This window comes from Panthera pardus, unplaced genomic scaffold (genome assembly GCF_024362965.1).
Source record: "Panthera pardus isolate Hobbes unplaced genomic scaffold, ASM2436296v1 HiC_scaffold_11, whole genome shotgun sequence".
In the NCBI taxonomy this organism is placed as follows: domain Eukaryota; kingdom Metazoa; phylum Chordata; class Mammalia; order Carnivora; family Felidae; genus Panthera; species Panthera pardus.
Window position 1 is genome coordinate 52800068 of NW_026526666.1, and position 16042 is coordinate 52816109.

The 16042-nt window shown below is 35.7% G+C and overlaps 1 protein-coding gene across 7 annotated transcripts in view; it reads right to left on the reverse strand.

Annotated features, from left to right (window-relative positions):
• Positions 1-16042, reverse strand: part of LEPR (leptin receptor) — a 97231-nt gene that overhangs the window by 76054 nt on the left and 5135 nt on the right. For all 7 annotated transcript variants that reach the window (XR_002079838.2, XM_019448997.2, XM_053894295.1 and 4 more), the window contains one exon: positions 3994-4052. Coding sequence is in view for 6 of the 7 variants with exons in the window: in XM_019448997.2 (XP_019304542.2) it covers positions 3994-4033 (40 nt within the window). In the remaining variant the exon portion in view is untranslated. The remainder of the gene's footprint in view (positions 1-3993; positions 4053-16042) is intronic.

Genomic DNA, 16042 nt, shown 5'->3' on the forward strand with positions numbered 1-16042 from the left:
CACAGAATCTGAAGCAAGCTTCAGGCTCTGAGCTGTCAGCACAGAGCCCGACGCGGGGCTTGAACTCACAAATCACAAGATCATGACCTGAGTTGAAATCAGATGTTTAATGGACTGAACCACCTAGGCACCCCTGTTTTAATATTTCTTAAAGAGAATAATACCAAAATGTTAGCACTATGAGTGCTTTTCAAAGAGTTTGCTTTCAACATCAGGACAGCTGGATGATCTCTTCTGCCCATGATCCTCAAATACATGACATCATTGAAGGCATGTCCTTAATGCACTCTCCAAGAATCAATGTACAAAGACAGGAAAATTCCATTGCTGATTAAAGACAATTCTCACCTTTTTAGACATAAAAAAAATAAGAATAATCATATAATCCCATACTCAAAAACTCTCAAAAGTGGTACTTATTTTTTAGGAATTGTCTGAAAATATAATAATTAATTCTCAATAATTCTTTCTTTTACAAGCTACTCAAATAATCCAACAGCTGTGTTGCCTCATATACAAACTAATGCAGAATGAGAATTCTGAGAATTTAGCATGGATTTGCATGGGATGAGAATTTTGAAGAATTAGGGTAAATGTAAAAATATAAGAAAATAGCAATTTTTAAAAAACGAATTCACAAAAATGATGTTTTAAACTATAAAAGTAAAACATGTAAAAATATTTAAGCAATATGTAGGTAACAACTGTTAAAGTTTGGTTTCTAAACTTTTCCATAAAAATAAATTAACATAAAAATGAATCAGATGCAGGGGCACCTGGGTGGCTCCTCAGTTAAGGATCCAACTCTTGATTTCAGCTCAGGTCACAATCTCATGAGATCCAGCCCCACTGCTCAAGATTCTCATATTCTCTCTCTCTCTCTCTCTCTCCCTCTGCTCCTCCTCCACACTCGTACACTCATTCTCTCTCTCTCTCTCTCTCTCAAAATAAAAAAATTTAAAATGTATCAGATGCAAAAAATAAGATAAAATAAGAATATATCAGATGCCTAAATTAAGCCAAATATGACTAACATGACTAATATTATTTTGCCCACACTGACAACAATTAGGTATCATACATTATCAAAAGTGACCCCTCATTACAATTGTGTTCCTTTGGACTTCAATCTTTCTAATATATGTTTCTGAAATCAGAACATGTCAATAAAAAATAAAATAGGTTATTTCTTTGGTTTTACAAAACCATGACTATTTGTTGGTATTAATTAAAAGCATTATTTTTTAGCTGCATATGGAAGATTCAGTTGGCTGAACTGAAATGAGCCTAAAATCCTCAAAGAAGTCTTTGAAATTTAAAATGTAATAATGAATGTCATAGACATAATGACTATTGAATCAGCTTAATTAAAAGATGATTCTATTTTTGCATGTTTGTTTTGCAAATAATATTTCTTTCCCTCCAGATGAACCCTAAACAACAGAAACCAGAATTTATTTCTGGAGGCATATGTTATCATGGTAACAACATCCCAAGAACTCTTCTGATTCACAAGACTTCATCAAACAACAAACCTTTTGGAAAGCCAATGTGAAACACGTTGAGTGGAGCCTAATAAAAGCTAGAGAATATAAGAGAGAATGAGTATGTTGCTACTTTTAGATAGTCCCTTGTGGCATAGTTGTTTTGTTTTGTTTGGTTTGGTTTGGTTTGGTTTGGTTTGGTTTTGGTTTGGTTTGTTTTGAAATCTGTCCACAGTGGGGTTATCCTGGTTATTTGCTATAAATATACAGATGGCGACAATGAGAAAGAACAGTATGCACAATAAGGAAAACTAGTAGAGAAGCTCATAAGAGCGCCTTCAGTTTGGATTAGCCAAGGAGATGCTCAGAACTCACTGACACATAGCTGGACAGCTTGAGGAGCTCCCAATATGGTTGCCAGATAAAATGTTTTTTTTAAAAAATAGCCTGACTTTAATTTTTAAAATGGAACATAACCTAAATTAGATGATTTGAGGTTTTTTTAAAGTCAGAATATCTCTAGAGTGCAGTCAGAAACAAGTGAGAATAGTATGCTCAAAATTCATTGGCAATATGAGTGACTAATTTCAAACAGAAGCATACTATTAGTTAAAATCAAGACATTTAAAAAAATCTATAAGCTTTCTCTTGAGGATATTCCTGCAATGGATAGGAGGGAGACTAGTATACATTTAAACTCCGAAAGCATTCTTCTGGTGGTATTCAGGATGGAAATTTTAAAGATATACACCATCCCTTGGTAATATCCCTTTATAACATTATACTTGTCATTGTCTACTGGAGTTCTAATGTGAAATAACATTTAAAATGGCATGTCCCTTCCATTTGAGAATAAATGCATTATTTTGTCATAGTCATATATTTTAAATATTATCACCAAGTTAAACAGCTCCTGGATAGAGAACTAAAGTTTTGACTATCACCTGATATATATACATTTATAATTTAATAATACATTTACTAAATTAAAATTAAAACATTTAAGTGTCACTGTATCTTGTTTCTACACATGCATAAGGGTGTTAGTATGCATACATAAATTTCTGTACCATAAAAAAAAACAAAGTTAAAAAGCAAACAATGGGCAGGAAGAAAAATTTGCATAATATTAAATAGTTACAGGCTTGTGATGATTAAGGTTATGTGTCAACTTGTCTAGGTTCATGGGGTGCTCAGTCATTTGGTCAAACATTATTCTGGGTGTATCTGTGAGGATGTCTGGATGAACTTAACAACTGAATCAGTAAAATGAGTAAAGCAGATTGCCCTCCGTAAGGTAGACAGGCCTCATGATCGATTGGAGACCTGAATAGAGCAAAAAGGCTGAGTTAAAGGGAACTCCTACTGCCTGACTGACATCAGTCTTTTCCTTCCTTTGGACCCAAACTGAAACATCAGCTCTTCTTGCATCTGAAGCCTTCCAGTGTCCAGACTGGAACTTGTATCATCAGTTCTCCTGGGTTTCCAGCCTGGCAACTACAGGTCACGGGACTTCTCAACCTCCACAATCTTGTGAGTCAATCCTTATAATAAATCTCTTTCTCTCTATATATAAATCCTACCGGTTCTGTTTCTCTGGAAAACCCTGACTAATACAGTACTAAATATCAATTACATTTTAGAAAATCCTAAAAATCACTAAGACAGAATCCAACCACAAAATGGCCAAAGCGTATGATTTAGAAAATCACATAAGAAATATAAATGGTCCATAAACAGTGCTCAACCTCACAAACAGCCAAATAAATAAAACTGAAACGGGATGCTATGTTTTGCTTATCTGACAGAGCAAAAAGACAAAAGAACGACAGTATACATCTTTGACAGAAATGCAATGGGTTGACGTTCATATATCTGTGGTGGTACCACAAATGCTACAAAGCTTTGTGGAGAAGATTTCACAGTATTCATCAAATTTTAAAATGTGCACACTATGTAATAGAGAATTCCCCCTTAACAACTAATCAGCAGGAATATTCTTCCAAATATACAAAGATATAGATACAGATATATGGATTTCAATGCAGCATTATTTGCTACAGTAAAAGAAATGTCTATCAATGGGGAATTGGTGAAATAAATTAATAATTTAAAGTATATTCATACAGATCATTGTTGTGCAACCATTAAATGAATAAGCATATCAGTAAATACTCGGTAAAAAAAATGTTATCATAATAAATTGAAAACTATTAAGTAGAAAAAAACAAAAAACAATATGTAAGACCAATTCTATTTTTGTAACCATAGATATGGATTGTGTGTGTTTGTATGTGTTATGGTTCTGGAAAGCTACACATCAGGTTATTCCCAGGAGATTGGGAAGTGTTTTTATTTTCACACATATGCTTTTGTTTGGTTTGTATTTTTAATCATAAGCATGAGAATTCCAAACTGTGGACAGGAAATTCTGCTAGCCAATAAAAAAAACAACATCTCCAACAGCAAAATCTCTTATATACGGACATTTAAAAAGCAGATAACTTACCCCAATGTAAGAAAGCCACACAGAATTTTTGACAAATCATCTTACTTCAGAGAGTAGACCTGAAAAACAGTACATCGAAAACAAATACATACACACACACATGCACAAAAACACCTGACATCTATATAAACTGGGAAAATATAAAAGGAAAAGGATTATGAACGAGTCTTTAAATTTAATCCTCTATAATACTCTGCATCAATATCAGAAAAGTGTCTCGCATTAAAGTATAGCTACACATTAAAGGTTTACTCCTGTGTACCTGCTATCTTACACAGTTAAAATATAAGCTACATATTCATATACAGCATAATCAAACATTTTTCAATGTTCCTTTATGTCATGACAAACGAGGACAGGCATCAAAGGATAAGACTATATTTTTAACTGAACAAAAGTGTTCATAATGTTAATTAAATATGTACTAACATTAATAGCACAGTCTTTTTTTTATAGCTCAGTTCTTAAATTTCTTATTTTCTAAAGCCTTTATCTTTACTATGATGCTACAAAGTCAAACAGTTATAGCATAGGTAATCACTGTACATTTGTTTCCAAAAAAAGAGGAGGAAATTTTCCAGTATGTTTTTGGAAACTCCCACCATTTATTTGCAGATAAAGCAATATTCACATTGGAGAGTTATTAGAGTAATTCAAGGAAAGGTTGACGGCTTAATATATCCAAATGATAGGGTGACTTCAAGAGATAAGCTTTCCCATGAAGTCTCCTCATTTTTAAATACATCATGAATGAGATTATTCTTACCAGTATATCATGAATGGTAGCATAATTTTAATATATTGGGATTCAATTTGTAATGAAACCATAAAGGCTTTTGTTGTTCCAGGGGTTTTTGTTATCTCAAACTGGGGATTCAGTTCACTACACAAAAGTTAATCTGAGTTAAAAAGTTCTGAATTAGGTGTCAGGAGTCTTGAATGTCAATCTAGTCTTTGACCAGCTGTAGGACTTGGCACTTCAACACTCTAGACCTCAGGTTCCTCATCTACAAATCCTCCTGATGGATGAGCTCAACAATCCCTTTCAGAGATGCTCATGATTCTGAGAGATTTTATTTTAAAATAGAAATCACAGCTTTACACAAAGATATTTTCAAATATCAAGAAAGATGTCTCATAAGTCATTACTGACAATTGGTACCATGTGATGAGTAAACAGAAAAACGTACTTGTTTAGTTCACAACTTAATAACTCTCAGGAGGAAAATGGATGAGTATAAACATTTTGTAGTCGGGTCAATTTGTTTTTCAGCCTCTTGCTTTTTCATCAGAAGTTTGGTTCTTTATATACTGACATCACAGTGTGTCTTCAGGATTTCTAAAAATCAGTTTAGTGTTTGGAATCCTCATTATCTAATCATATGAATTTTTTTTTTTTTGCTACCTGTTTCTGGTACAACATTTTCTCATAAAATAAACCCAAGAGCAAGTTTCATAATCAGGATGTGTCATAGATACAACATAATCATTTAACTAAGTGTTTTGAATGAACTGACTGGTGACAAGTAATTCAGTCCAACAACAGATTTGACTTACTTTTAACTCAACTGATCTGCTGAGTCAAGTGACCAAACAGACCAGGGTTTTTTTGCTTATATAAGACAAGCATTATTTTCTTTAATGTTCCATGCAAAACACAAACTATTCTGATGGTTTGAATTCTGGTAGTCAGGTTTCACTCTTACATAACAGAGAAATAATCACAGATATGAAAAAGGCATAGATGAAACCTTGAAGAGAGTGTGAAAGGTGGTACCTTACACAGACCCAATGAGACAAATATTTAAATGACCGACACTGTACCAGAAATGAATAATAAGGAGATTTGCAAAAGTACAAATAATACAGAAAAAAGGAACAGAAGTTTTTAAACTGTGAGAAAAAAAATCAAGTAAAGGGAAAACTAATGGTAAGGTGGCCAAAATAAGTATAATACACAAAATGCCATTAATTTGAATTCGGTTTTTAAAGATGAGCTATTGCGGGGCGCCTGGGTGGCGCAGTCGGTTAAGCGTCCGACTTCAGCCAGGTCACTGATCTCGCGGTCTGTGAGTTCGAGCCCCGCGTCAGGCTCTGGGCTGATGGCTCGGAGCCTGGAGCCTGTTTCTGATTCTGTGTCTCCCTCTCTCTCTGCCCCTCCCCCGTTCATGCTCTGTCTCTCTCTGTCCCAAAAATAAATAAAAAAACGTTGAAAAAAAAAAATTAAAAAAAAAAAATAATAAATAAATAAAATAAAGATGAGCTATTGGGGCACTTGGGTGGCTCAGCTGATTAAGTTTCGGACTTCAGCTCAGGTCATGATCTCACTGCTCATGGGTTCAAGCCCCACATCAGGCCCTGTGCTGACAGCTCACAGCCTGGAGCCTGCTTGATTCTGTCTCTGTCTGTCTGTCTGTCTCTCTCTCTCTCTCTCTCTCTCTCTGCCCCTCCCCTGCTTGTGCTCTCTCAAAAATTAAAAAAAAGTTAAAAAAAAATTTAAAGATAAGCTATTGATTTCCCTTATGCTTTCTTATGGTCAAATTGGTCAATTACAAATTCAGAGTACTCAAAATAAAACGTAACCAACAGCTTAGGGGAAATGATCAAATAATCCTAACAGTAAGAACAGAAAGAAATTTTGCCTGAGTAACTTCAAAACAGGTAACATCCTCATGAACACTCTCACAGTACCAGAGTTTCATGTGAACCTCAAAATCCAATAATTTCTCAGCCCCTCCATTGCCAATACCGTATTCTAGGTCACCATTATCTCTTCCCTGGACAGTCGGAAGGGCCTCCTAACTTGTCTCCCTGCTGTTGCCCTTACTCTCCAGTTCAGTCTATTCTCAATGCTGCAGCCAGAGTGGTCTTGTTAACACATAGGTCAGATCATGCCTGTCTTACCCCAAACACGGTCGTACTCTCCTTTTCACTCTGCGTAAAAGTCCGAGTCCTGCACAGAACTACAAGGTCCTGGATCTCTACTGCCTCTCTGACCTCATCAACCACTGCTCTTCTCTTTGTTCAAGTCACCTTCTCAGAGGAGCCTTTCCTGACTAGCCCATCTACAATTTCAACCCAGCATGTCATATCTGCTGAATTTTCTTATTATTACTTCGCACTGTCTAATGTGAATATGACTTGTTTTTCTTGTTTATTGTTTAACTCTCCCCACTAGAATATAAACTCCACTAGACCAAGGGATTTTTTTTTTACTATTTCCTTTCATCATTATATCCTTCTCACATAGAAGCCTGCCTCTCACATAGTAGGGGCTCTCTATACACTCACTGAATGAGTGAGTGAATGAATGCATGATACGACTCTTTCTTGATATATTCTTAAAAATAGGCTGGTAGCATCATACCAAGAAAATAACAGCAATCTTTAAAACAGGTGTTCTGTGGACAGCAAAGATGTGATACACACACACACACACACACACACACACACACAAATATTATACAACCATAAAAAAGGATGAGACCCTGCATTTGTTACAACATGGATGCTAAGTGTAGTAAGTTAAACTGGGAGAGACAAATACCATATGATTTTACTCATGTGGAATCTAAAAAACAAAACAAATGAATACACAAACCAAAAGTAGAATAAGACCTCTAAATACAGAGAACTGATGTTTGCCAGGGAGGAGCTGTGGGGATGGGCAAAATGGGTGAAGGAGAGTGGGAGATATAGGCTTCCAGTTATGGAATGAATATGTCACAGGAATAAAAGTCATAGCATAAGGAATATAGTCAAGGATATCGTAATAATGTTATATGGTGACAGATGGTAGTTACACTTGTGGTGAACATAGCATAATGTATAAACTTATTGAATCACTATGTTGTACATCTAAAACTAATGTAATTTTATGTGTCAACTATACTCAAATTAAAAAAAAAAATTAAAGAGGCATTCTAATAAAAACCCATCTTTGAGAACCAGATTTAATTCCAGAGAAAATTTCAGAATGGTGATTCTTAACCATTTTTAAATATGCATCTTGTTGAGAAGTTGGTGAGAGCAAGGTACCAACTGCCAGGAAGAGACACATATATACAAAATTACGCCTATAATATCAGAGGGTTAACAAATTCTCTGAAATTTATTCAAAGCTCCCATATTAAGTCCTGATGTAGCTAAATGAACAGAGTTCACGCTCCTCCGTCAATCCTCCATAAGTATAGCTCCTATGAATCGAGCCATTGATAGACACCGAATTGTGAGGAGTTTGAGATAATATTGCCTAACATTCCCCCTGGAATGTAGTCATTCTATGTTGACAGTTAAAACACTTAAGTGTTTTATTTGAAATCTCCATAAAGTATACAAAGATTCATCCGCAGTCTGACCTAAATGATCCCTCCATAATACCTGGATGTGCAGTCAGTAATTCAAATTTCACCTTTTTCTATAATTTTTTTAATGTTTATTTTTGAGAGAGAGAGAGAAATAGAGACAGAGTGCGAGTGGGGGAGGGGCAGAGAGAGAGAAGAAAACACAGAATCTGAAGCAGGCTCCAGGCTCTGAGCTGTCAGCAAAAAGCCTGATGCAGAGCTACAACTCACGAACCACAAGATCATGACCCGAGCCAAAGTTGTACACTTAACTGACTCATAATACAACAGAGTAAGCATATTATATCACTAACTCTTCAGCTATTACTATCATGGAAAATTCTTTGTGTATTTTTATGTATAAAATTCTACTTAAATATAAGGCAGAATAGACTCAATTAATGTTTGAATGAGTGGGAAGAAAAAGAAATTATTTACAACTTGCTCTAATGATCTCACAAAGTCTCTAGTTTGTAGAAAAGTTTATGAGTAAGAAAAGCAATTCTGACAATTCTGTTGTCTTGATGAGTAAACTCAATGAGTTCCATCTGCCACTAATTCTTGCTTTTACTTTCTGCTAGAGAGGCACCCATCTTTCACTTAAAAAACAACATTTAAGTATTTTGTTTAAATAAACAACGAAAAACACTATTTCTTCAAGTGTCAAAATAAATATAGCTTGGTCTAGCTCTACTAACCTTGTTATCTTAGTTCTGTTTACTTTTATTTCTTCACTTAGGACAGAAATTGGTCATGTTATTCCTTCCCATTACGTAGTTGTCAAAGACTTAAATTTTTCTTTAATTTTTATTTATTTATTTGTTCTTATTTTAGAGGGAGAAAGAGAGTATGTGCATGGGGGTAGAGGAACAGAGGGGAAGAGAGAGATAAAATCCCAAGCAGGCTCCACACTCAGGATGGAGCTCGATGTGGGGCCCGATCCCACAACCCTGGGATCATGACCTGAGCCAAAACCAAGAGTGAGTCACTGAACCAACTGAGCCACCAGGTGCCCCTGCTCAACTTTTAAAATCAAGCTTAGAAGATCAAAACATAATATAGGAGTGCCTGGGTGGCTCAGTCAGTTAAGCATCCCACTCTTAATTTCAGCTCAGGTCATGACCCCAGGGTCATGGAATTGAGCCCCATGTTGGACTCCTGAGTGTGGAGCCTGCTTGGGATTTTCTCTCTCCTCCTCTGCCCCTCTATCCCCAGCATGCACACGCATGCTCTCTCTCTCTCTGCACCTCTAAAATTAAAAAATTAAAAAAAAAACTTTCATCATCTTGGCATAAGCATTTGTCACTTTGAAACCTTAATTTCAAGTGTTTTAATTTCTAATGACTCTAACTGTGTGATCTTGTTGCAAATTAATTCCTTGAAAATGAAGAGGGATGAGCTATGATTCACAGACTTAAGTGCCATAAAGTCAACAAAGTTCAGTCAGAATAGGCATCTTACCTACAAAGTAATTTAAAAATCTCTATATAAATTAACTCATTTAAATATTAACTAAATATTTGGTAAAATATGTTACCACACAGGGTACTAGAAATATAAAAATAAATAAGAAATCATCATATACTTTAATAAGTAACATTGTTTTATGACCTTTTTACATGTCAAAATTTTATAATACCAATATGAATAAAGTACCATGGGACTTCAGATTCAAGACGATAAACTGAATAAACTGATTTTCTTATTCCTGAGATGCCTTTAGAAATACAGAAAGTAAATCATTATCAACCCACTAGAACAGAGAAAATGAGAGGGGACCAGCAGCAAAAAAGAGATTTAAACACATTTCTGGAAGACAAAGAAAAAGTAGAATGACGGAAGTGACTACCTAGGATATTTGGGGAAAGAGCTGTCATCAATGAAGAAACAAATTTATTTAGAAAACTCTGGAGGTGTTCTGAATTGTAAAGGGCAGGGTGACGTGGGGCTGAAAGAAGAGAAGGCTTTGGTTTGTAGATGTAATATCTGACTTCTTTATCCCCTTATAAACAATTCACAGCAGCCAAATCTAACTCCCCATAATTGTCAGAGGAGTGGTTTATAAACAAGCAGGGTAGTTTAAATAGAATAAAAAATTATTAAAGATTATTGGGTACCTCACTGAGCCTCAGTGAGATCCAGTAAACCTAATAAAGCCCTCAGCCAAGAACTACACCCAAAATCCCACGTAAATTGCTCTAGAAAAGACAGCTCTGCCACCACGCCAAGGCATTGCACGTTATGACTGAAATCTCGATGCCTACTACCTCTGAGTTCCTCTGAGGCCATCTGCTCCTCCATATCCCACACTTCTGATCTAAGATCTGGCATGAACACCTCTTATTGATAAAGAATAGTTCACAGTCTGTGTGTAGACAGCCAGGAAATTTGGGAAAATATGGATTTATAAAGTGAGGAATTCCCCAAACATAGACAAAAAACTCAAAGATGACAAATAGCCAAAGGACAAAAACTTGTTCCGTATACTTCTCTATGTTAAAGAGCTAAAACGTGTAAGTTATTTGAGGAGAACTTGGGCTTTTAGTACAGACTTCACACCAACAGGGTAAAAAACTTACATGTTGTGACATTTAGGGGGACAGGCCTTCAGCACAAAAGGTAGCTCCCCAAGTGCCTAAAAGAAAGCCTAACAGTTGACAAACACTGCCCATATGCACAGAATTCACATTCCTCCTACTTCTCTCCTTAACAGCCATGCTGAATGGAGACAGGAAGACAACAGCATCATGGAAAAATTGTGTAAAAAGAAGGAAAGAAAAAAGAAAACCTACCACAGGGACCTAGATAAATCAGAACAGAAAAAATAGCTTTAACAAATGTTCATGAGTGTCTTCAAGGACATTTCAGAAGACCTTGCATCCACACTTTCAAAGATTGTTCTGACAAAGGAATCATCAGAGGAAGAAAGAGCTTAGCTGTGAAAACATTTTTCAATAGAAATCTTAGAAAACACATTTGCATAATTAATTCTTCCCCCAAAAGAAATAAAGAGAACAAAATGTTTTAAAAAAAGAAAAGTTCAAATGATCCATATCCAGTCAGCAGTATTTCTAGAAAAAGAGAATAAAGAGAAAATGATCAATGAAATAACATGAAAAACTTTTCCAGAGGTGACAAGAGACACAAGTCTTCAAACTGAAGGCGGGGGGGGGGGGGGGGGGGTCCACCAAGTCCACCAAGTCCAAAGAGAAGGAATAGAAAAATACCCATTGCTAAATATATCACTAAGAAATTGCAAGAGCAAAGAAGATAAGATAGGAAACGTTTCCAGAAAAGAAAAAACCTCTAAAGGTATGAAAAACAGAATGGAAGCAAATGTTTCATACCAAAACAATGAACAGTAGAAGATAATCCAGTAACACCTGATGTAAAATGATTTACAGTGGAAAATGCTATTAGCCCGTCAAGCAAGTATCAGAGCACAGCAAATATATTTTCAATAACACAATGACTTAGAAAATTTATATCCTATAAATCTCTTTCTCAGAAATAATTTTATAACATAGTCCAGCAAAATGAGAAGTAACCAAGAAAAAGGGATTCAGGGACTAAAGATTCAGGAAATCATGAGTACAGACTTGACAATGACCAGTACAGATAGCAGATGACTCTCGAAAGTAAACAGCCAGAAGGAAGGCGGGAATTGAGACAACTCAATACATCATATGATTCTGAAGCGGCAAAATTTGATTTAAAAAACAAAACAAAACAAAACAGAGACTCCTGGGTGGCTCTGTCAGTTAAGAATCCAGCTCTTGATTTTGGCTCGGGTCATGATCTGACAGTTCGGGAGTTCAAGCTCCACATCAGGCTCCACGCTACCGGTGTGGAGCCTGCTTGGGGTTTGTTCTTTCTCTCTCTCTCTCCCCCTGCCCCTCCCCTGCTCTCTCTCAAAAAATAAATAAACTTTAAAAAAAAAAAAAAAAAAAACAGAAACACAGAATAGCACAAGGGGAAAAAAGGAAGTCCAATTTCAAAATTGTAGCCACTAGGCCAAATAAGAATATGAGTTCATGGACTTCAAAAAGAAGAACGAAATGGATTCCAAAAAAAATAAAGAGAATGAATAAAAAACTGAAAAATTAAGGATATAATAAAGTAGGCCCACCTACCTTGTCCCAATAAGAAAAAAGTTTATTGGAAAAGGCTTACAAAAAGTCCTGATCTAAATATGACCCAAAATAAAATATGGCATAATTTTCCTTTTTAAAGTAAGCTCTACACCCAATGTGGGGCTTGAACTCACGAATATGAGGTCAAGAGTTGCATGCTCTGCCTACTGAGCCAGCTAGGTGTCTCCAAATGGCATAATTTTGACTAAGCGCTGGAATTAAAGAGTCCATTTGAAAGAAGGAAGAATGGCTTCAACCTTGATTCTAGGAATATTCGCCTTTGGGTAGCTAAGCAGTCATATTAAAATGAAATGAATCCTGGAACGCTTCTTGATTCTGTAGTGAGTGATATTTACGAGGTCATAATAACATTAATGCTATTTATCAATTTTTCAACTGTTTGGCTCAGCCAATACACAAAAACAAAAGATTTAATTAACTACAATACTAAACATGAAATATAACAATATTCTCACTATACAGTTCCAAAACTTGGGTGGCATATTTATATAAGGAGAGATAGTGGGAAGGCTTATGAAATATGAAATATCCCAACCTCATACTGTAGGAAGTCAACAGAAAATGTCTGTAGTGAATAGAACAGAAATGGTGGAGGGAATTACAAATGTAACCAATTAAAACACTCAGAAAATTAATATAATTATATGTAGGAATGAAGAAAGAAAGAAGGCAAAATTAGTAGGCTAAATTCTCTTCTGTGATGGTGTCTGTTTAAAGTTGATAAATGAAAAGAAATGAAGTCCCTAAAAGAATATTATTTAGCCCAGCATAGGTAGTCAGAGGTCTAAGAACCAAAACCAGAAATGGATCAAGTTCGTTGTTCCCAAGGTCAGCGCTGGCACAGTGAGGGTAGAAGGGCAGGGGGACTAGAACTTTTTTTTTATTGCAGTAGTTTTTTGTCACCATGTGCATGGATTATTTTCATGTATAATTATTATTTAGTCCTTTTAATTAAATAGAGGGCTATGAGATTTCAGAGAAAATAGCTACTAACAAAGTCCTAGGGGCCAACAAAAGGTTCACAGAAGTAAATTTTAGTTGAACTCCAACAAATACAAAAGAAGACAGGAGTGTTGTATTTCTTCTTATTTTAAGGTTCACAATATTTTAAAACCTCCAACATCAAAATCTTTGTTAAAATCAATGTCATCTCACAACTACCGATAGCCTAGTAGCAGCTGTGATCTAGTTGTCATTGATTGCCTACAGACAAACTGGGGCGCTTTCCTCCTGACAGACTTGACAATTTTAACCCATCAATATTTCGATCAACAAACTATTTAAAGGCCGTCTGAGGAAGGAATAGGAGCCCTGAGCATTGTCTGAAAACCTTATGTTAACATCTTATGGGAAGATCATATAAAGAGCCAGCATAAAATCTGCAAAATGGACCACACTGGTAGAAAATCTAAGAAACAACAGTGAAGCATTGTTTTATAAAGTGCTATATCATAAATACACTTGATAACCCAGAATATGCTACCGTTTAGAAAAATATTGACATCAACAGCACTGAGTTGAAAAGCAATTTAAAAAACCCCACCAGATTCTGAATATGAAAAAGAATTCCTTAACCAATTTCTTTGATCTGTACTTTTCTTATGAGAGTGATATGATTTAAACAAAAATCTTTACTTAAATAATTCTAAAAGAGCTCTTCCAGTAGATATAAGACAAAAATTCTAAAGAAAGAGAAAGCATTGTCAAATATATAGGCAGAGTCTTTTCTTTCTTGGACATACAAAAGTGGTAGTATATCTTAAAAATCCATGATGTCTAGATTTACAGAATTACAACTATCTAGACAGAGTGGTAATTAGGAGAAATCAGACAGATTCCTTCTTGTGTGGAGAAATCATAACCAGTGCCACAGAAGAGGGTCAAGTTGACTGCCCCCTTGAAGAACAGGAAGGCATATGAAACATATTTTAAGTATTAGAAGAAAGATACCCACAGGACCTATGGTCCGTAAAAACAAATAAGCCAAAGAATATCAATCACAGACAATAGGAACTCCTATGTGAGAACTGATTTGCACATTGAGAATCAAAAGACCAAGAAACTGCCTGCCCAGATGACTGTTTCACACAGAAAGAACATTTTTTACATCCTGCTTGTTCCATGCAAAAACCTTCTCTCCCCCCAAATCAAATCTGTGACTAGCAGTGCTGTTATTAGACACTCAGCTCACTAGAGATACAGCCAGCTACCTCCTGCATATGTCTAACATGATAGGTATATGTCATAATTCCAAAAGATAGCATCTTAATAATATAGCAATTACAATTACTGGTTGTGTATTATGTATACGTCAGTATGTTTTCTCTCTCTGCTTAGACAGTGTGTGTGTGTGTGTGTGTGTGTGTGTGTGTGTGTGTGTGTATCTATGTGTGCTTATAATTTATTTCCTCTCTCATCTCCTGACCACTGACCAGACTGGTTCAGAAATTTTGTTGGTGCATACAAAAATCTAATTGTTCAATGATCTCATGTTCATAGTTTCTCAATTTTCATAGGTTTAGACACCCAAATAACAGCTGCTAGTTAAAGTAAAATGAGAAAATACAATTCTGAGAAAAACTAAGTTGTCCTATGCCTTCACAAAACAAATATTTGGTAGCAGCTGTTCTTAAACATGAGTTCACATTTTTAAAGCCTATTATAATACCAATATAGAAGCTCCTGAAGCTCTATTTATCTTAAATCTTTAGCCACTATCTAGTAAAAACAGATAAAAATGTTTATGTTCCCATAAACCTTAAAGAAATTATTGGCCCAGGAGTAAAGCCTCTCTCTCTCTACCCCCTACTCCTTCTCTTTCTCTTTCTCATTCACTATTATACCCATATGAATACACATTTATAAGTCTATATTGTTTCTGGATTTCTTCCCATTAATTGGCAAAGACTTTAAGATGAGTAACACGATGCCCCTTAAGAGAGTCTCTAGTTAGGTCATCTTCTTTTGCTAGTCCATAGTACTCTAGTGTGATTCAAATACATGACTCTATCTTCAGGATCATCCACTCGCCCACCAGGCAGGGGCTTCCCAAGCTCTGTGCTCTCCTGGGCAAGTCTCCATGCTGTGCTAGCCAGGGCCACAGCTCACACCCAGCGGAGCAGATCACTGAGAGACTGCACTAACTGAAAGTAGACTATATTCACTTTGGGGAAGACTTTACTTGGTACCCATAAGCCTACTAAGTTAATAGAAGAATGTGTGACTTGCTGACTTTCATTCAATGAGAATCAATATCCACAAAAATTTCTTATAGTCTACCTTGAACATATTAAGTGTTCACAGTTCTGAAAAAGATTTTAAACTTCCAAGCCCATGAAACTTAAATTTGACAGTAATTTTCACTACATATCCAATATTGCTATGTCTAATGAGCTTGGCATGTTGGCAATGTAGGTTCAAGGGTCACACTGCTGGCGGAATATAAAAGGATGAAAGCTGCTCTGGCATACAGTTTGGCAGATCTTTAAGTGTCAAACATAGTGTTGCCATATGACTCAGCAATTCCACTCATAGGTATATACCCAAAAGAGA